Below are 21,945 nucleotides of genomic sequence, written 5' to 3'. Positions count from 1 at the left end.
GTCGTCTTAAAAGACGTTGGTATCAAGACCTCCTAAATTGTATTGCTACCGTTTAATTTCTAGCCGAAACATGTCATAGGGTCCTATCACTGGATAGCTTCCCTACTCATAGTCTTCAAGTCATTTATTACATTGTTAGCATATTTTCTTATTGTATATGCTGAAAAGATTTGGAAGTTCTTGAAGATGTTTTTACACGTGTTTGTATCAACCGCGACTGCCTTTTAAATTAAATCGATAAGAAAAAAAAAAGTTTAAAACATATGATACCTCGTGCAATGATGTAGGATATATCGACGGTTAGAAGGTAAAAAAGCGTAAGCGACCATTTTTTCAAAACTTTTTTCGACTTTTTTTGCATATTGTCGTAAATGGCATAATTATACATCGATTGATATCATAAGTTTATAATCAACAATCGATGTTTTAACATGAGGTTAGGTTAGGTTAGGTACGCATCATAGAATGGGCGTGATATTAGATTTTTCGGCTCTCCTGAACAATTTTGAAATTGGCGCTTACGCCCTTTTACCTTCTAACAGTCGATATTATGTAAAAATAAGTGATAACTGTTATTAACTGGTTATAATTATCTTTAGAATAATAATTGTGTATATGTTTACTAGTAGTCAAATTATTTCGAGAATTTGTTGATATATGTTGTACCTTTTAATTAATTTTTATCTGTAATTGTAGCTCTCTCCCTTCAACACAAGCGTTGGTTATAGAATGTAGATAACTTATTGTGCGTACTAAGTAAATATTACGTTTGAGTTTATAAAAATAACATTTTGTTTACTATTTTAACTTTTAGCAATAAATGCCGGTATTAAAAGTGTATCTACCTACGGTGTTAAAGGTTGAGTTCAAATCACTGTCTACGACTGGAACAGTCCCCTCTCTAGAACAAATTAGTCCATACGAATGTTGGGTGATAACCTAGCTGTGTTACATTGGCCATTAAAACCTATCCAGTCACGAACAGATATCGTCTACCAGTGATTGCGATGGGATTTGTGATGCGAATCACCTTAATGCACGGTCTTAGTCCTTAGAACTATAACAATATTTCAGTTCGGATTCCGTAACCTTACTCGATAATCAAACGCAAATTTTTCATTTTTTTTTTTCTATTCAACACTGAGGTACATAGGTAAAGAGTTCCCAAAGGGACTATGGCAAATTTCGCTTCGGTCATGCAAAACATCGATAACGAACAACAACTGCAGCAAGCCATCAACGACAAACAAGTACATTCAACGACCGACAACGAAAAACAGCAATACGTCTTAAAGCTGTACAAGTCACGATGGGTCGTGCTAGTCGTGTTCATGTTGTACTCAATGTCCAACGCGGCCCATTGGATACAGTACAGCATCATATCCAATATCACGGTCAAGTTTTACGGGGTGTCTAACTTTTTAGTAGACTTGACGTCGACCATATACATGCTGGTATACGTTCCACTAGTGATACCGGCGTCTTGGTTACTCGATCGAAAGGTAATCACTCGATATCATAGTCATTGCATTTGTATAGTATGATGAGAGAAGGTCATTTGAAATGATTCAGTTAATGGTTTTAAAGTAGAAATTAGTTATTACACACTATTGACAAAATATGGTATGTATGTCTGGATGTTTTCGTTATCAAGTTATGGTTCCTACTAAAAATACATACAAATTTACAATCCGTTTAAGAGAAATTGAGTGTATTATAAGAATAAGACACCGGATCACCTGTATAATAATAATTATTATTATCTTGGTGCGTTTGGAGAAAAAATGCCTGGAGTCATTTTGTAGGAATCAGTCCAAGAATTGTCTGATAGTGGATGAAGTGTAATTATCTCTTAAGAGTGCTCGCCACCTGCTCGCGAAAATTACAAAGTCGCCCACTATGATAATTTTTTTAATTTTGATTATCTATGTCAACCTATTTTTTGCTTTAATTATATTATAACCAATTAGGTCCAATTTTAACAAACATTTTTTTTAGTTGAATTACAGCTATTTTGGTAGTGAAAAAAATTCTACCAAGAAAAACTCTCACACCTCGTAGTAGTCCAGTTACAAAATAGATTTTTTTTTTATTTTAGATAAAAGAACTCTTGCAGGACGCATAGGACTTTCAATTTTTGTTACGTTACTAAAAATAGAGGGGAAAAAATAAAAAACTAACTAAATATTGGGCTTTAGACTCGAATAAATGCCAAACTCCTCGAGCAAGAAAGTAATTTAAATTCGTGCAATAGGCTGTATTTTATAATGATTGCACGTGTATTTGCGAAGCACTTAAATTAAAAAATGATACAATAAGCTAGCGATGGATCACGACCCAATGATCTGCCAATAGTCAATAAGGTCGCCATAATCATTGATAGTAATAATTTTGAAACCGAAATATTGTTTTGAAGTTATTTAATGTTTTTAAAGGATACATTTCGTATTTATTGCGAGTACTGACTGATACATTTATATCATATTCATAATTTAAAAGTTCTCCAATAATATTTATCTCACACGAGGACGGGAAATGTCGGGTTCGTGTATAAAATATAATTATTGTTATTATTTCCATTTAGCGGTTATTACCGTTACGTTGACTATGTCTGAAATAATTCAATGCCATTAGAAATATATTTTTTCTGTGTATAATATTTAATAGTTGGCAACCAAACGGTATTTTGGAAAAATACTATTATACAAAATACACTGTACAACACAATTTTGAAATAAGAACCAAAAATGTATCTACCTATATAATATAATTACACAAAATGCGAATCTGGCTTTAGAATTTCTCTAGTGTCTATAAAGATGTAAAAAATATGTATCATATGATATGGCGTGTTCTGTAAACTCAAAACAAAATACGAAAATATTGAATTTAATTTTCTAAATTGCTTGGAAATTTGGTAGTGAATAAAAACAAGGACAATTCGACGTGCTATAGAAATCCTAAGATCAGACTAGGATTCACAAAAAAATCAAAAGAAATAGAATTTTAGTTTGCATAAACAAACCTCATTATTCAACCATTATATGTTAATAATTAATCTTATTTATGTGATTTAATTTTATTATTCAAATGTTGATACATTTTTTTTAAATAGACAAAAATTAGTTTGTTATAAAGTTTTTTTTTGAATAGCTTAAAAGATTTTTTTAGCATTTTATATGAAGACATTCTTTTTTTAGCGTTATTAATTTATAAGTAGTCGCGTAGGATGGAAACTCGTTTAAATTGTATATTTTTCATTGTTTTGGAATATTTTATAAACGTTATTAGAAATATGTCATTACAATATTTCACAAAAATAAATTTCAAAACCCTTGACATGGCGATTGAACGTTTAATTATTTTTTTTTAGGGTCTCAGAGTAGTAATGGTGGTTGGCGCCGCCGGTACGGTATTAGGCGCTTGGTTGAAAGTGTTCTCGGCCGAACCGGATAAGTTTCTGATAACTTTGCTCGGTCAAGGTCTTGTCGCTTGTTCGCAAGCGTTTATCTTGAGTTTGCCATCCAGAGTAGCAGCCGTGTGGTTTGGTCCATCTGAAGTATCTACTGCGTGTTCATTAGGAGTATTTGGCAACCAGGTTTATTATTACTTTATTAACAGTCTGTTTCTTTCTCCTGACAGCTGTTCCTTTTGATGCTTTTTACAATCCACGTGGGATCTTTGCATCCTACACTACAATTATCCGTCCATATTCATTTGATCTCTATGCATGCAGTCACAAATCACTATATTCCATATTAAATTAGTCTATTACTTGAAAATAAAAAGATGCTCCTACTTTTATACACATTGTCAAATTTAAAAACAAAATATATTATGGCTCACATGCCTTTTTAATAACAACGTCTCGTGACACAGAATTATATTTTTCAAATTACTTATATATTATATTTTACATGAGGTTTTTTCATAATAAAAATATTTTCTGATATATTCTGACCATGAAACAAATTATTAGCCAAAGTCCAAATAAAACAATACTACCTAGTTGTGCAATGATATTCTCTGTAGCATGATTGAATTATCCTTATATTAGTATTTATAGAAAATAAATAAAATAGTTTCCAACTTCATAGAAAATAAAAATAATATGAAAATAATTAATATGTATATAGTTTAAATTAAACTCAATTAGCTCTGTTTTATTAAGAATAGGTCTTATATATGTATCAGTTTTTTTACAAGTAGGTCGATATACATTTAACTAAATCTCAAAATGAATAAGAGTACCGAGTCTGTAAGTTATTTCTCAATTTTGTTAAGATTGCATCTTCTATTACAATATATGCATAGGTATATACATATATAAGTATTATATACAGTTGTATATCATATTTTACTAATCGAGCACATGACAGGATGTTTCAATATTCATAGTTAGTGCTAACGACAATGACCTCGTGGATACGATATGTATGATGCATATAGCTAAGCACGTTTATTTGTGTATTGTAAACATTTAAATAGAGGGTCGACATGACTTGTGACAAACTGCAACAGCTGCCAAAATAACATTTTTATATTAAAAAATATACCTATCAGGTCAGTAAAGTATATTTTTAGACAAGTTAATAAGTTAGAACTATACATACGTTTTAAGGGAAGGCATAACAAATTGCAATTAATAAGCTAGCCATTTTTACCAAACCTACTTTAGTCTATAAGAACATTAATCTATGGAAGGGGCTCTACTCACTATTCTATGTTCACAACATAATCTTAATTTAACACACAACAATTACAATAGATTTTGTTTACATGTAGTAAACGAATAGGTAATATTAATATAAATCCTTTGGTAGGAAGGAGAGAGAAATGTATTATTATAAATTGATTACATAAGCTGTTATAATAATAATATTAGTCCTACAGAATTAAGTCTAAATTGGAGTTTAAAAATTGCCTGACCAGGACTCTACAATAAAATAATATACATTTTCCATTTTTTCTTCACAAGTCGTAAATCATAATGTACATTATTCTACATCTACTCGAATTTGTACAGTAATACGTTGAAACATGTGTTTATATGTTTCAGTTAGGTGCAGCTTTAGGTTTTCTAATCCCACCAATGATGGTTCACGACAGTGAAAACTTGGACGAGATAGGAAACGAATTGTGGACAATGTTTCTGTCTTTCGCTATAGTCAACTCAATCGTATTCATATTAGTTCTTTGGCGTAAGTATTGACAGGCAAGTAAAACTCACACTTTTATTTTTGAGCCTAATATTCGAGATATTCCATGAGAGAGAACTTGTATATGTACAATATGCTCTGAGCACGGCAACATTTGTTTAGTTGTACAATGTACATTAAAATATTTTAGTTGTATAAAAGTGCACCTAAGTACATATTTTATTTTTATTTCGGTTTCGACAAGTTTTAAATTTCAGATAATAATTATCGTTTAATATGAGTATCGAGTACGCCTAATACATATTCTAAAAAAGGTCAGCTCGGTTCAACCGTTTTTTTAATAAATTAATGGCCTATACAAATAATGAAACGGAAAAAATCGTTACATCTTTCGGTAGTTTCGGGATGGTCTTATTTAACTTATACAAACAATTGATTAATATTATGGAAATACTAGTCAAATGTGATTAACAATAAATATACTTGTGCGTATTTCAGGTCCCAGAGACCTTAAGTATAAAGTACTTTGACGCAAAAGAAAAACCAAATACTATCTTTATACTCGACGTTTAAAAAAAAAAAAACTAATGAAGCTATATATTTTGTATACCTACTATTTTTTTTAGTTTTGAAAGCCGAACCCGCGTTAGCACCGAGTCACGCTCAAATCGTTCAACGGCAAAATAGAGACGACCCGACAATAGTGAACGACGCATTCATAAGCTCAATGAAAGCCTTAATGAAAACTAATGGGTACGTTCTATTGCTGATCTCTTACGGCATAAACGTCGGCGCCTTTTTCGCCATATCCACTCTACTGAATCAATTTATTCTACTGTATTTTCCGGTGTGTGCATCCTGGTCTCGATCGCAAACCATCCGTACCTAAACGTGTCATATTAAATTGTATCTATTTTACAATTCATTCAGGGCCACGAAGAAGACGTCGGACGTATCGGCCTCACGTTGGTACTATGCGGCTTGGGCGGCTCGATACTTTGTGGTTATATTTTGGACAAGACTCATTTATACAAGTAAAAGTTAAAGCACACAATTCGATTAAACTTTTCGTTTTTTTTCTCGTCTCATGTTTTAGTACCTATTTTAATTTCAATACCTCTTACTTAATAATACGAGTATATTATTAATGTAAACGATCAATACTATAGATCATTATCGTTTAAAACTATTGTATATTATGACGTTTGCTCAAAGAAATTTATATTGAACGCAATAACTATTATTATTTTTCTAGAGAGACAACTCTGGTGATATACGCCAGCACGTTGGTGTCTATGGTGATCTATACGTTCAGTCTAGCGAACAGCAAATCCATATGGACGATATATATAACTGCTTCGCTGTTGGGGTAAGCATTAGTGTGGGAAATCAATGTAGTTTTATGCCACGAATAGTAAGTAGACGTGTATAGTCCATTTGCATTGATACATTCCTATAGGGCTATAACTAATACAAACAATGCTATGAATATTTTAGGATTTTTAAATTAATCCAAGACAATAACACAGTGCCATACAATTAAATTTATCCACTCATTTACTTTTAAAATAATTAAAAATGTATAGTATTTATTTTTTAAAACTGTACTATTGTTATTTGATGACATGATAAAATTACCAAATTTTCCTGAGCGCTATCAGCTTTATGTAAGCATTGTTTATGAATTGCATTACATTTTTAAATTAAGAATAACTCGCTGACTAAAATCAATCGACGGCTGGTCGATAACCATTTTTAATAAATAACTTTGAAGTTAAAAAGTTTAAAAATTCGGATAAGAAGAAAAGTGGATTGTAGTATTATTTTGATCTACGCGGATTAATTAATCGCACTCAAACTTTGGTCTTAAGTTTAAACATTAATGACCTCAAAGTATTTATTTAAAACTGGTTATCGACCAGTCAACATTTTCAGCAGATCATTCTTAATTCAAAAAGTTAGCATTTAAGTTGATAGCGCTCCAAAAATACCAACAAATGTCATTAAAAGTATAAATTGTTATTAACAATCATTTTTTTTTTAATAACCTATAAAACAACAAATTTTTTTAAAAGAAATTGAGCTCATCGCTTAAATTATATCATAGTAGACAAGCTCTCGCTAAACGAAAACCGTTCGATACCACTTGAAACCCGTTTAATGCATTCATTGCTTTGATACACAGACTTTTCATGACTGGATACCTACCGGTCGGCTTTGAGCTTGCCATCGAAATGACTTACCCCATCGCCGAGGGAACGTCTAGTGGACTACTCAACGGTGGCACGCAATTAATAGGCTTCTTCCTGACGTCAATTTACAGTTGGGTGTTTACTACAATGGGGGACATGGTAGCCAATATGATGATCATCGGACTGCTGGCTATCGGATGTCTGTTGACCGTGTTCATACCGACCAGCCTGAAAAGACAAGCGGCCCACAAAGCTCATAACGAAAATCAAAAAACGGGTCTTGAACTTAGCCATTTTCCATCTTGAACAAGCCATTAATGATAAAGAATTTTTTTTTTATGTACCTATTTTATTACAAAATTTGTTATCAGTTTTTGTATTTTTTTTTTTTGTATTTAACCCAATTCCGCTAGAGACATCCGTGTTATATATATTCTTCGAAAATACTCTGTTATGCGTGACAGTAAGAAAGTACATAATAGTATAGCGACTATCCAATTGGTATTTTGTGCCAACATCGCAGATAACTATATTTTACGGTGCGTGAAAAAAAATCATGTAGGCGGACGCAGCAGTAGTCGGTGTAGATGAAGATGTATATCTGTATAATGTGGTATAGTCAATATTGGAAAATAAAAATATCAGCGCGACAACAAGTGGGTAGTATATTAATTATGGACTGAATTGAATCTAAACAACACTTCCGTATAGTTGTTTTGTTATAAACATGTTTATGCGGTATTATTTTAATATTTAAAATCGAGATACACTTATTTATAAAACAATAATTTACCCCCCCAAAGCCTTAAGTGCGTATGATATGATGTTTTGCGAAATCGCCTTAGTTACGACATGAAAAAAAACATATATTATATTTAATAGTTGCCAAAAGCATTAAAAGGTATTGCTCAATCATTTTGGGACCCACCCTTTGAAATATATGAATAACGTAATAGATTAGGACACAATAATACCTATACAATAATATTGTGCAGTATTTGCCTCGCCGTGCTCAGCGCACATAGAGGTTACCGTTGAACATCAGTATTATTATTTTTTTTTTACCTTGTACACTTAGGATAATATATAATTATACACAAATATTATATTATTTAGTTGTTATCGAACACCGTCTACACATGGTAACTTTTAAGCTAAATAATATTATTATTATCGTTTTTACTTTATAAACCGTTCGAATTGTGTGCCGTAAGCAAAAATACAAAGTATGATGGCCTAGTTTTTCCTACAGAAAAAAAAAGTCGACGAAACCAAAAAAATGTTCTTCGTGGCGCACGGCTATAATATTATATACTAGGTAAGTGAATAGCCACTTATAATGTTTGCAACAGGGTTTTAAAAAATGTTCATCATTAAAAATTAAAATCAAAGAGAGTGGTCTGAAGTACATAAGTGTATGTTCTTGCAACTAACATTGAGCATAATGCATTAGAGTGCATTTCAAATGATTAAATAACTCATGGTAAGGTATTTATGATAAGGTGCCTTAGAGTACACTTTTTCATTTGAATGCGTGTCAAAGTCGGAGCCACTTTTAACAAAACATGGATGGTATTTAAGATTAGAATACATTCTAATCTTAAAAATTAAAATTAATGAACTCGATAATTGTTGAGAAAATATTGACTGAATTTTTTAAGTGTTTTTTTTTTTGTACACAAAACAGCTTAAGAAAACGCCACATTATCTATCTTGAGGATTAAAGATATATAGGCAATTTTTTAACGCGCAACACGCGTTCATTAAATACATAACAGACAGTCTGCCATTATTATTTTATATTTTATTTTCAATTGCTAGATCGATTTCCTGACGTTATTGTAATGGGTGTTAACTGTTAAGTATATTGAAGTTGGGCGGGTTTTAAGCAATTCTAAAAAGTCAATTTTTAAGAATAAATACGTTTTAATAAACTTCGACCATGTCAATTTATTAACATAATCCGGTTGTCGGACATGTGCCGTCGAGCCGCCTCGACTCGGTCGCCACGCGCGCTCGCGTCGAAAGCTCCCTCGGGCCGACGCAACGTACCGGCAGACGAACGCTACGTCACCGGTGGCGTCCGTCGCCGTTGGACACCGCAACCGGTTTGCCGTCTCAGTGCGTTACCCGGTTTGCTCGAAGGAGTACGTCTGCCACCGCCGTGTCTGTGATTGGAATAAAATAAAAACGTCGGGTTCAGATCGTCTTATTATCTCTTTGTTTTAACATCGGCAACGGTTAAATTGTATTCATATTTAATCAACGGAAATCCCACACTCTCCCGAGTCCAATAGTCGCATCGCCGCACTTGGGTAAATAATATTATAATATTAATTCGAATTCACCTGCATAGGTATTAGCTAGCTGCCGGTATCGTTTGTGTGTGCACTGTGCATGCAACGTTGTCACATGCTGCATAGTCTTGCAGCGAACACCGCAGGCCTGGGCGGCCGCCGCAGCGCAGATTGCGTTTGTAAAAAAACGTAGTTGACGGGCACGTGCCACTGCGCGTTGCATTGTAATATTATTATTAGACTCGACCGTGCCACGGGCCAAAACGCACGTCCTACGCTTTTTATCGTCGACAGTAGCCAACGATAAAGGGTTTCGTTATGTGTCGTTTGTTTTTGTCCGACCAAGACGAAACTCGAGTCGCGAAAAATCAACTACCCCACCTTTATTGCTTTAAATTTGAATTGATAGGAGCTGTTTGTTAAAGTAGAAACAGATAAACACCGTTAGACAAAATCCATCTAGAAATATACGGGAAGGACTAGAAATCTTAAACAGAAATAAATTTTACATCGATTTTCGACACAAAAATCAGAAAAAATGCTCTTAAGACATGCAATTGAAAGTCAAACTTCTTCGATTACATTTATGAATATTTTTGTTTTTTTTACGACGCTCTAAAAATCGCATACACGTACTTGCATTTATATCTAAATATAGTCACTCTTGAAGTTTTTCATGCTGAAGAGTTTTGTTTTTTAACTATAAAATAAAATTGTAAAAATTATTAAAATAAATTTTTTTACTTTTTTTGTAAAAATAATAGAAAACTAGTATATAGTATATAAAAGTATTATAAAAATACACTTATACCGAAAAAAAAAAGATATACATTTTCAAATAAAAATGGTACCCAAGAAAAAAAAATTTCTCAAATAAATAAATATCTTCCCGAGATGATAATTAAAAAACTATGCAACCTCATTAAGTATACCTTATCAAAATGTAATTTTCCCCCTTTTTGGTTTTCTTTAATAAAAAAGTTTGACTAGAGATTTTTAAAAAATATATAATATGTTTTAGTCCAACACTAAGTCTATCTTAAGGGTATTTTCAGGTTTGAAGTCCTAAAAGTTTTCTGGAAAAATAGAAATAAAGAAAAAGTTTCTACCCCTTCTAGGATAAATGTTTTTTTGAATTTCGCACAGTATACACGTAGTTAGTACTTTATTTAAAGAAAACTTCATAAATATTTGGAATCAATTCGACTAATTTAAATAAAGTTACAGCGTTTCGTAATTTTAAGTTAAAAATATGTAGTTGTACTTTTTTTCGTGTTTTTATCGATTTTGAAGGGGAAGAGATGAACTTTTAAAATTTTTGAAGTACCTTTCAAGTACGATTTCTGATCTGTAGAGTTGCTACATGACAATATATCGCGAGTCAAGACACAAAAAATAAAAACTTATCATTGTAAAAAACTAAAAGGAATACCTTCTAATACCTTCTCAGTTACGCATCGAACTTGGAAGCTAAAATATTGTTTTTTTTTCGTCACTACTGTTCATAAAAAACGTAAAAAAAATAAAGAATACATTTAAACAACTAAAATAGCTGTTAAGGCAGAAATACCTATTATTTATTTTTACATTTAAAATTAAGCTAAAACTTTTATATACGTGTATTATATAATAACTAATAATCTAGTTATAACTCAATAAACCGGCCTTTTGGCACCGATAAAAAAATTCTAGTTATCTAAGAAAAAAAGTGTAATCTCTGATTGTCTCCCGTTTGTCATGTATAAAGTACATATATGGAAAGTGTAGTGTTAAAAAATCACCCGATATAATGCTGAGACAATCGTACACGTGATAAACTATATTTTGACAAAGTAGTAGTCCTTGCAGACACTTAAAAAAATATTTCATAAATATTAACTATGTAGTTTTGGTAGATGGGATTGTGTAATAACAATCAATTTTTAGACGCCAACTTGTATTTTATAGTTGTCAGCTGATCGGTGGATTAAGAAAAAAATTATATGTCAATGAGTTAAAAATATTATTTTTGCACTCAAACAAATTTCAGTTTTCATTGTAGGTATTTCATTCACAACCGATGTACGAGCTTTTTGAATTCCACGCCTAATCGTTTACAAAGTACAGATTAAACTATTAAAATTGATCTCCCTGTTGTTGTACTGTTAAATGTTCAGTAATAATATTATTAAGTCTGTATTCAGAAAAGTTTAGGGTCAGCAGTTTAACTTGAGCTAATTTTTCAAATTTTCATATTTTAATTATTATATTTGACAATCAGTTAGTCATAAGTCATAAGTGTATTATTCACAAAAACTATGATTGTGCTTAATCAAACAAGCATTAATAAACCACTTTAACGGCATAATTGGAAATTATAAAATTCATAATCCTCAACCAAATAGTTGAAATTCATTAATGATTGGAAATTGATAATATAATGAATTAATTAAACGATCAATATTGTTAACAATAATAATAAATAAAATAGAACAATTTCCTTTCGAGGTTCTGTGATTATATTTTTTAAGCATTTAAAAATTAACAACCAGATATGATATTAATTATTCTAACTGTAAGATTTTTTTTCTTTATTACCTCATATATAATTATCATAACATAGTAGTGATTAATATGTGTACAAGTGTGGATTAGCTTATCTTAACTATTAATAATTTGATAACATCAAACATACATATTAACATAAGTATAACTTTTTTTTTAAATCCCCTTAAAATAGGTAAAAAAATTAAAATCCAAAATTCAATTTGCAATAAAATTTGATACATTTTTTAGAGCAAGTACTAATTGGTAAACATTTAATCATAAACTAAAATGCGTTATTAGCAGTTAGCTGTATGCCACGTCAATAATGTTATAAAAATAATTAATCGTTTATTGATTTTGAACATTGTGCAATATAGTATCATATAATGGACTTTGAGTATAAGTGCAATATGCAAACAACACAGTCTTCGAACCGTTTAAGCTACTAAACGTTTATTTGAACCTATATACTACTTAATTTTACATTTTTTTTTTTTAAATAGCTTGTGTTTATTAAATTTCGAACGCCGATCTACCTAAAAGTTGCACAATGTGTGCATTAAATTATTGTTTGTTTAACGGCGTGTGGAAATATGCATTAAACACTTTACATGCACAAATTGAAGTTCCTTATTAAATATATATTTAAATTAACTTGACATATATGAATATATATATATATATATATATATATATATATATATATAAACTTTAGATTGGAGCATATTAAAAACGTTTTTTTTTTTCGTTAACGGCGAATTAAGTGAAGGTCTTTTCTTGATAAGCCATTATTCGTTACGCATCTCATTCAATTTACATCTACCCACGTTTAGCATCAGTATCAGTATGAATTATGTTAAAGTAGCAAAAAAAAAAAATCATGATTAGTTATGAATACAAGGTATTATGTTAATAAGCAATAGGCTGCAGTCTTACCTGTAGGATAGAGGACCAATTACGGCGTGAAGATAACTTAGTAAAACGTTAAAAAAGTTTTTTTTACATTTACACAAGAAGCACGTTCTCATATTTAAACGGGCAACAGTTTATTGCTATTCATTTACATAATTTCAATTTAAGTCGCATTACTACTCATACGCAAAAAGAGTATCTATAAGGTGATTACAGTGGCCATTGGGTGCCGCTTATATTACTAATCTATTGCACATAAAATATTTTGCCACCTGGACTGAATTAAATGCATATAAAATTCTAAAGCGTTGAAAATCAAAATGGCACAAGTAGCATTTTTTCAAAATCTATAAAATTAGTTATGTATACTAAAACTTACTAAATTGAAGATTCATTTTATAGGTACCCTTTTGGTTCGCACCACTTCTTATGGAGAAAGACAAAAAAAAACGTTAAAAACAATATAACAAATCGTTTTTGAAATTGGTTTTGCAAATTGACTATATCAGCCCAAGTATTAAATTTAATATCATAGGAATTTTAACGGATCCTATTATATATTTATTACACCAACAACATGTGATGTAATCACTATTAAATAATTATATTATTTGTTTTCGTTACATAACTAGTTTCTTACCGTGGAAATCTGTAGAAAATTAAAAGTATACAGAAACTGAATAGTTAGCATATAATAGAAAATATAAAATATAAAATTTAGGTACATAATATACAGTTTTAAAAGTTTGTAAATAATTTCTTATTTCAGCATAATATATTAGACTATAATTTGTATTAAAGTAAAAAAAATAATGTGCTAATTAGCAGCTTACTATTTTGTTTAATGATAAAAAGAAAATGTTTCACAGTTCAATTTTTATTCCATTTATAGGGCAACTATGATATTCCCACTGGGACGTACCTCATTATTTTGAATTATTATATATATATATATATATATGTACGATTATCTATAGTTAATTATTATATACATATATATATATATATATATATATATATATATATATATATATATAACTTTAATATTTATAACTATATATAAATATAGTTATAACATAAGCATGTATCTAATGGAAACGTATTTGTTTTGTTATTAAAATACCAGTACCATTAGTCATTAATGTTGAGACCTAAGGTCAAAGGCTTTATTCGAAAAAAAATGATGATACAACAAAATCAGTGTTTAATACAAAATAACTATAACAAGTCGTGTCACCAATGTTTGTTTTATACAAAATGCATAGCAATAAGTTTTGTGTTATTTGTTTATTTTAAAAATTACAAATAGAATTATCTAAGTAAAACAAATAGATGGGTTTTTAATGTTTCATTTTCATCAAATACTATAAAAGTTAAAAACATCAAATTTCACATAAGTGCCTTTAAAAATACAATGTTATGGTTGTAATTTGTGTTGTCATCTTGAAAAATTTAACATTTCAATGTTAATAATTAATAAAATTGTTTGTACACATCTGATGTATGAACTGTTCGCGTGCACGTTAGAAATATAATGATTTAATTTTGACTCATAAGAAAAAAATCGACAATATTAAGTACATGTGGACTATAATATGTCTATACAGCATTACTTTCGATAACAATTATTCAACTCTCGAATACGTGCCAAGATTCTCGACACGCACATATTGTACTTCATCTGTTAAGGTCAAGAACGTCATGGTTTTAAGTATCAGGTGGTATCACGCCATGTTCCTATCCGCCAATCACTTTGCATTTCCCATAATTAGGTATTGTTCAATAATTGAATTATTCAGATCGACTACAAGTACTTAATAATAATGAAGTACTTAACTATTTACACGCTCAATGATTTTATATCTATTGTATTTTTTGCCATTTTATGTGCCAGCTTTTGATTTGATACCGCTAAGTAATTTATGAAATGTTAATAATTTGATTATAACAAAATATATATATTTATTTTAACTTAATAATCCATAATATTCCTTAAAATCTTAAGAGGATACTACACATTCTATTTAATTTAAAAAATAGGCCAATTTTGACGAATTCCTGATTTAAAGCTAAAGCTAGTATATAATTTATTATTTATTATTTAATGATGAATTAAAATATTTTTCCAAAGAAGCTTTTATTGTATTTAAAATATTGTGCTTTCTTACGTAGACATACAACAAGGGTTTCACTATTTGTTAGATGGTAATTACATTTTCGTTGGAAATCGAGAGGAATAAAAATTAGTCTGATTCGCCAATAATCAATTATATATAATTTGTTTAAATATCCAAACACTGTTTTTGATAATCTGTTTCCAAAAAAAGACGTAGTCAAAACCAGGTAACCTTAAAAATTAAAAACACTTTCAGCCCTAAAAACTGACACCAAGACTATACGAACACATAACACTATTACTAGGCTCTTCAACCCTACAAAAGCATAGTTTTTATAAAATTGTCTAATGGCTGTGTAAATGATTACAGACTTCACTCGTGGACCAATACAGATTCATGATGACATCTAATTGAAAGCTCATTCAGACAACGATCAATTTGTTTCATTATGGAGTATGGAGCCACGAACCAACCGGTGCCACTACAACCCATTGTCATTACCGAGTGCAAACTTTACAAAAGACGGTGGTCAATGTTGGGACTGTTTGTTTTGTGTTCGATGTGCAATGCGGCACAATGGATACAGTACAGCATTATTTCTAACGTCATAACCAAGTTCTATGACGTGAGCACCTTTGCCGTTGACTTCACGTCCATCGTTTTCATGGTCACCTACATACCACTCATATTTCCCGCGTCGTGGATACTCGACAAAATGGTATGGTCATTTTCAAGAAGTTTAGTACAGTTCAACTTCAGCATCAAGCTTTTGCTGAATTTTTCCTTTTGTAGGGTCTCAGGTTCGTCATGATTGCCGGCGCTTTGGGTACGGCCATCGGTGCTTGGTTCAAAGTGGCGTCGGCCAGCCAAGACAGGTTTTACCTGACCATGATAGGCCAAACAATAGTAGCCAGCTCTCAAGTATTCATATTGAACTTGCCGCCACGTTTGTCGGCCGTCTGGTTTGGGCCAACAGAAGTGTCGACTGCGTGCTCCATTGGAGTATTCGGAAACCAGGTAAATATACCTATAGATTAGTTAGCATTATATACAGTGCTGGATAAGTTCACTGTCGTTGAACGTGCATGAACCACGATTTATCGTTTCTAGTTGACTTTTATCCCTAGACCTCGACATTTTGTTGACATCCTAGCCTTAAAGGACCAGCTATTAAAATCGGAAACCTATATTGATGACCAACGAGCGGAATTTCAAGAAATCATGTTTGTGTACTTCCTATAATTGGCTAGTGTCAATTCCACCACTTGTCGTTGCCATTATATTGGGATTCTGGAATGATAGTCTTGCTATCCTCGAAAATCAAATCGAAATTAAACCCTTTTGATACCCATTAAGAATGCTTACTGCCTTTGTATAATACCTCCCAAATATGACACCTCCCATTGTGGCTAAACCAATTTATTTAAGTTTTTGATTCCCTATGAATATCGATTATCAAGTATTGGCACGCCAAAAAGGTGTTTGCGTTTGTTTATTGTAATGACCTATGAGAATATTTCAAATACATTTTGTTTTATTTTTCAGTTGGGCATAGCCCTCGGCTTCCTCTTACCGCCATTAATCGTGCCAGATAGCGACAACTTTGATACTATCGCTTCAAATTTGTCCATAATGTATTATGGCACCGCCATCGTCTCGACAATAGTATTTGCATTAATTGTATGCTGTAAGTATAGTAAACAAGCGCTACCTAATGAGCTGTGTTTACATTGAATTAAGCGAAATTTTACATTTTCAATAGACATCAAGGCTGCGCCTCCTTTACCGCCGAGTTTGGCTCAAGTGGTACAAAGAACTGCCACTTCGGGAGACCCGAAGAGCTTCATTAAGTCCTTGTGGAGATTGGTTGCCAATTACGGATTTCTTTTGTTATTGGTTTCTTACGGCATAAACGTTGGTTCGTTTTATGCTATTTCCACATTGTTGAACCAGTTCATTTTGGTTTATTTCCCAGTAAATAACTTCGTATGATAACTATTTATACTCTGTTCGGAATGAGAACAGAGTATAGATTAAAGTACAATAATTAATTTGTTTTTTTTATTAATATTCTATACATCTTTTGTATAGGGAAGCGGAGAAGATGCTGGTAGAATAGGTTTGTCGATAGTATTTGCCGGTATGCTGGGTTCTATAGCATGCGGCTGTATACTTGATAAAACTCACTTATTCAAGTATGAATAACGATAAATTATTTTTAATAAACATATCTTATGAAACCTATATGCATGTATACAAAAATACTTTTACGACGCTTGGTTTTGATCTGATTTTTAGAAAATTGTTAGTTATAAAGACTATGAAAGTCTGATAAAAAAACGAATCATCAATAAAGTATTTTAAAACATACCAAATAAATATACATTGCCTATACCGAACGCCTTAAAAAGTATAACAGTCCAAGTTTGTTTTAACATTAATGCCATTTTATTTTTTTACTTTTTAGAGAAACTACCCTTGTCGTTTATGCTTTCTCATTACTCGGTATGGTTGTCTACACGTTTACGTTGTCTTGCGGATACATTTTTGTAGTTTACTTATCAGCCGTTTTACTTGGGTAAGAAAAAAGCTTTAAAATAATACATAACTAGCAATTAACAATATAATTTTTTGATTTTCTCCTTCAGGTTCTTCATGACCGGCTATTTAGCAGTAGGATACGAGTTAGCTGCTGAATTGACTTATCCTGAAGCCGAGGGGACATCTAGCGGTATGTTAAATGCCGTAGTTCAAGTATTTGGCATAGTGTTCACGTTAGTATACGGCTGGATTTTCAATGCATCCGGAGACAAACCGGCCAATTTATTTTTGGCTGGAACACTAGTATTGGGCACTTTATTCACTGCCATGATACCAACGGATTTACGGAGACAAGCAGCTCAACAAAAGAAATCGTTGGTTAATTAACAATACCGTTAAATCATATTTTATTTTTAAGTTATTGGCTCAATATAAAATATATATTTTTTTTGTAAAACATATTGTGAAATATGTTATTAATAAGTTTTATAAAAAAAAAAAAATATGTATACTTTGTAAATTGTTAAGTTTATGATTGTCGGTTGTACCGAGTATATTTTAAAAAGTCTGGTCGACAGACAGGCACAAAATATACGTTATTTATCACCTCGCTCTTAGATTGAAACCGTACTAATTGGTTACACTGGGAAGTTAATGAGAAATACAATATAAAACCTCCCAAAAATCATTCTTCGGTCATTTTTAAACTTTAGTAGCTCCTTGTGTAACCTAATTTTTACCATTTTTTATTTTTATTATGTAAACAAATGTTGTACATTTATAGTATTTTTAATTTTAATAAAAGTTTATCAGTTTTTACCTATACATACAAGGTCTATCGCGAACTGATGCAATAATTCTTTTTATTTTAAATAAATACATTTTATGTCCTTTAAAATAATCTCCATTTGCTGAAATCCGCTTTCTCCATTTCTGTTTCCATTGCTCAAAACATCCCTTGAAGTCCTGAGAAGTTCAGAGGATCTTTAGCTGCCTCGTCGATTCGCGTTTTACGGTGTCAAAAAAGGTCACAGGGATGAGTTAGACCAAATTTGCGTGGGAAGGAAGGGTGTGTTGTATTATCTATTACGACAGTGCATTTTAATTTGTGCTTATCCTTGTATTACCTATGCATGAAAAAGTCCTATTCTAAATTCTAATACAAACATTTTTTTTTTTTAACGCTCAATTTTCTTTATTGGGAATGCGTTAAATTTTTTTACTAACTATACCTGTGATTTAATTTAGATTTTATGCATGTTGGTCCAAGTCTTGGTACAAATGTCCTTTTATAAAAATGTCCGGAAGAAAAAATATAATCAAATACCAACAAAATGCTCTATTTTTTTTTCTAACTTTTATATAGGTTTTTATAATAATACATAAATAAATGATATAAAAATAAAGTTATATCTATCATAAAAAAAAACCTGTATAATTGTACAACCGATAAAAAATATTGTTTTTTTAGAACAGTACAAATTACTCTAGAAACATATTCTGAATATTTGATTATAACGATTATGGACGTTAAATAATTATTACATCTAAATATTTTATAATCTTTTTCTTAAAATATTACTATTTTTAGCTAAAACTATAATAATTGCATGCAGATCAGGCAATCTGAAGTCTATAATAGTGGTTTAAAGTTAAATCTGATATCATTATTATTTAATACGGAAAGCATAGTTTCCTTACAAGTTGTGCAGTACATTAGGTATTATTGCCCACTGTGCACGGCAATAATAATAGTCAATAAAATAGGTTTGATATTTTTCACAGATTTCAATGCACGTAGTTTTGTTATTTGGTAAATAGTGATTACTCAAACAATATGTTCTACACTTCACAAAGACATTATTGCTTGTTGATACAAATATGAGAATTGGGACAAGTAATATACATTATTTGTTTGCTAGTTTTTAAACTGAATACAATGATTTCTATTTTTTTCAATATTTCACATCAATACTACCAAAATTCTACCACTATATGATTAAATCTGGTGCATAAAATGAGATTATCTTTGAGCTTTCTTTTTTTCGTTCTCTTAATAAAAATTGAAATCGTTATATCGTTTAAATATTTTTCACAGTCCACGGAGAACAAATAGCCGTCACCTATATGGCATGCATTTTTTACCTTTACTTGTTTCTAAAAATCTATTAAGTACAAACATTTAAACGAGCCCCCACCCCCTATTGTTGTGGTAAACGGTCGTTTGGTTCCAATAAAGTTCAAGTTTATTAAATATATTTTTTTTTTTAATTAAATATTTTAGTGTATTAAATCCGTTAAACAAACAACCCATATAAAGAATTATTGTCATGGGGTTTTCCAGTAATTTACGCGGGTTAAATTGCTCATCGACAGACCGTCTAACCACGGACGGCGGGAGTGCATTAATGGATAAGTTGTGTTTAGCTGTCATCCTAAACAACGTAATTACTAGACAAATCTTTTAAGCCGTTAATAATAAATAATGTTTAATTCCATGTGTGTAATTGGTCTTCATATCTATGGTGACGTTTCGGACTCATTGCAGATTCATCTAACCGAACTTCATCGTTCCGATACCGTGAGCCGTGACCGACGACTGACGAGAGCCTTCGTTGAATTATGAGGGGCGCCGGTACGCTTTGGTAACCAACTGCCCCAATTTCCAAAAATTACGTGCCGGGTATGTATTGATGGCCATACCCCACGGACCCCGTAAGGCCCATGTACCATATAAGCGGCAGACACCCTTTTTGAAGTCAATTGGAGGATTTCGGTTAGTTATATGCATCGTGCCATCCGCCGTGCTGACGCCGCAACACGATGTCCCACTTACTGCGTTCGGTCGGTTGGCCGCTGGTGTCGTTGTTGTCCGTTCGACGCTCGAGCGGGCTGGCGCGACACCGGGCGCTATTGACTGTGTCCACGACGCTACATATAAAGCGCATCGGCCGCTGAAGCGGTCGAATGGCGAGCAGCGGCCAACGTCAAACGGCCACGCCGGCTGAGCGCCATCTATGGGCCGTCCGTGCTAACTCGGCCGTAATAAAAATTGACGGTTGTAAATGAAAGGACTTTCTTATGTCCTCATTTATATTTTTCAAAATCTCGTTTTTTATCGTACATTTATTTGCACCCATCTTTAACAATATTACAAATAGTAAAGTAGCTATTTAAATGTATTTAATAATTAATATATTGTCTAATATTAGTCCTTCTTATTTTAAGACAATTATAATCGACATTCTTCCGTAGGTATATTAGGGACAAAAATAAATTGGTTTTCGTTAATTTACGAAAGACATATCGACTAATAAACAACATCAAACATAGAAATCACATTTGAATAATATAACTTATTATAAAATATATACGCAACTTGCAAGCTCATACACTTAATATAAATTAAAAATAATATTATCAGTATGTTTTTTAGTGGGAATAAGTTATTTCTTATTGTTTAAAAACGCGGTGCTACAATCATTTTCATGTAGAATATGCACGAGGGGAATATTTTGCTTTTTTACCAAAATAAAGTTCAAACTTCATTATTACCCAATTGGCAAAAAAACTAAATACTTTTAAAGAAAATTAATATCTTAATTTAAAATACAATTTGTTATGCAATTATTTCCGACAAAAAAATAATCAATGACTATAAAAACTATATGACTATATAAAACATTTTTAAAATACTAAAATAAGTTTGCCAACTGGATAGTATTGTATTTTATTTAACTTAATACTCGTACATCTTATAGAAAAATCATCTTCTTATTCAGCCTTAGTTAATCAAATAATCATAAAACAAAAAAAGTAGTTGGAAAATACCCTAAATAATATTGATTAAGATATATTTTTTAGTTATTACCATTTACCATAATTTTTTTTGATAAATGGTCGAAAATTATATTTCCAGTAAAATTGTTGTATATTTTAGAAGAATTTTCAAAACAACTGTTCCATCACAGTTTTGCAATCATCTTTAATTATGTATATTTTCATATCAAAACGTAATTTATTATTTTTAAAAGTTCATAATATTCACATTATTGCTGTTTTATTGTTTAAAATCGCAATTAAAATGGAAATCTACAGTTATTAGACAAACATATACATGTCTATACGGTATACATTGTGTTCTTCGGTAGGCTGTTTTATACACAGGTAAATTAAATCAAAATACTATTATTTTCATTTA

The 21,945-nt window shown here is 31.2% G+C and overlaps 2 protein-coding genes and 1 non-coding gene across 5 annotated transcripts; 2 read left to right on the top strand and 1 right to left on the bottom strand.

Moving 5' to 3' along the window:
* Positions 1-849: 849 nt before the first annotated feature.
* Positions 850-7,721, top strand: LOC126835987 (feline leukemia virus subgroup C receptor-related protein 2-like). Of its 2 annotated transcripts, XM_050568909.1 has the most exons (7): positions 853-1,502; positions 3,374-3,598; positions 5,060-5,201; positions 5,786-6,006; positions 6,090-6,193; positions 6,415-6,528; positions 7,345-7,721. In XM_050568909.1, exons 1-7 carry the CDS (start codon positions 1,176-1,178, stop codon positions 7,655-7,657), a joined length of 1,446 nt encoding a protein of 481 aa, XP_050424866.1. In that variant the 5' UTR covers positions 853-1,175; the 3' UTR covers positions 7,658-7,721. The 2 variants fall into 2 exon arrangements, with proteins under 2 accessions (XP_050424867.1, XP_050424866.1); XM_050568910.1 differs by lacking the exon at positions 3,374-3,598 and having other exon boundaries at positions 850-1,502.
* Positions 7,722-9,440: 1,719 nt separating this feature from the next.
* On the top strand, positions 9,441-18,601 carry LOC126835278 (feline leukemia virus subgroup C receptor-related protein 2-like). 2 transcript variants are annotated; one of them, XM_050567755.1, is made up of 8 exons: positions 9,441-9,666; positions 15,573-15,921; positions 15,996-16,220; positions 16,749-16,890; positions 16,966-17,177; positions 17,295-17,398; positions 17,671-17,781; positions 17,852-18,601. In XM_050567755.1, exons 2-8 carry the CDS (start codon positions 15,652-15,654, stop codon positions 18,129-18,131), a joined length of 1,344 nt encoding a protein of 447 aa, XP_050423712.1. In that variant the 5' UTR covers positions 9,441-9,666; positions 15,573-15,651; the 3' UTR covers positions 18,132-18,601. The 2 variants fall into 2 exon arrangements, with proteins under 2 accessions (XP_050423712.1, XP_050423713.1); XM_050567756.1 differs by lacking the exon at positions 9,441-9,666 and adding an exon at positions 14,891-15,001.
* A 1,768-nt stretch (positions 18,602-20,369) lies between these two features.
* On the bottom strand, positions 20,370-20,499 carry LOC126836278 (U11 spliceosomal RNA). Its single transcript, XR_007685302.1, has one exon. It is a non-coding gene; the product is annotated as a U11 spliceosomal RNA (small nuclear RNA).
* Positions 20,500-21,945: the final 1,446 nt, after the last annotated feature.

Source organism: Adelges cooleyi, unplaced genomic scaffold (assembly GCF_023614345.1).
Source record: "Adelges cooleyi isolate 19-005CV unplaced genomic scaffold, UGA_ACOO_1.1 ACOO_flye_CR_arks_rails_tigmint_CR_PRNA_23, whole genome shotgun sequence".
Lineage (NCBI taxonomy): Eukaryota > Metazoa > Arthropoda > Insecta > Hemiptera > Adelgidae > Adelges > Adelges cooleyi.
This window is presented reverse-complemented; position numbering and strand designations above follow the sequence as displayed.

What these genes read in the sequence shown, in the direction of transcription:
- LOC126835987 (XM_050568909.1), top strand. Translation starts at nt 1,176, where the DNA reads ATGGCAAATTTCGCTTCGGTCATGCAAAACATCGATAACGAACAACAA. An exon ending in CTTGGTTACTCGATCGAAAG is followed by an intron (nt 1,503 to 3,373) that starts GTAATCACTCGA and finishes ATTTTTTTTTAG; the next exon opens with GGTCTCAGAGTAGTAATGGT. An exon ending in TAGGAGTATTTGGCAACCAG is followed by an intron (nt 3,599 to 5,059) that starts GTTTATTATTAC and finishes TATATGTTTCAG; the next exon opens with TTAGGTGCAGCTTTAGGTTT.
- LOC126835278 (XM_050567755.1), top strand. Translation starts at nt 15,652, where the DNA reads ATGGAGTATGGAGCCACGAACCAACCGGTGCCACTACAACCCATTGTC. An exon ending in GATAAAACTCACTTATTCAA is followed by an intron (nt 17,399 to 17,670) that starts GTATGAATAACG and finishes TTTACTTTTTAG; the next exon opens with AGAAACTACCCTTGTCGTTT. An exon ending in TTATCAGCCGTTTTACTTGG is followed by an intron (nt 17,782 to 17,851) that starts GTAAGAAAAAAG and finishes TTTCTCCTTCAG; the next exon opens with GTTCTTCATGACCGGCTATT.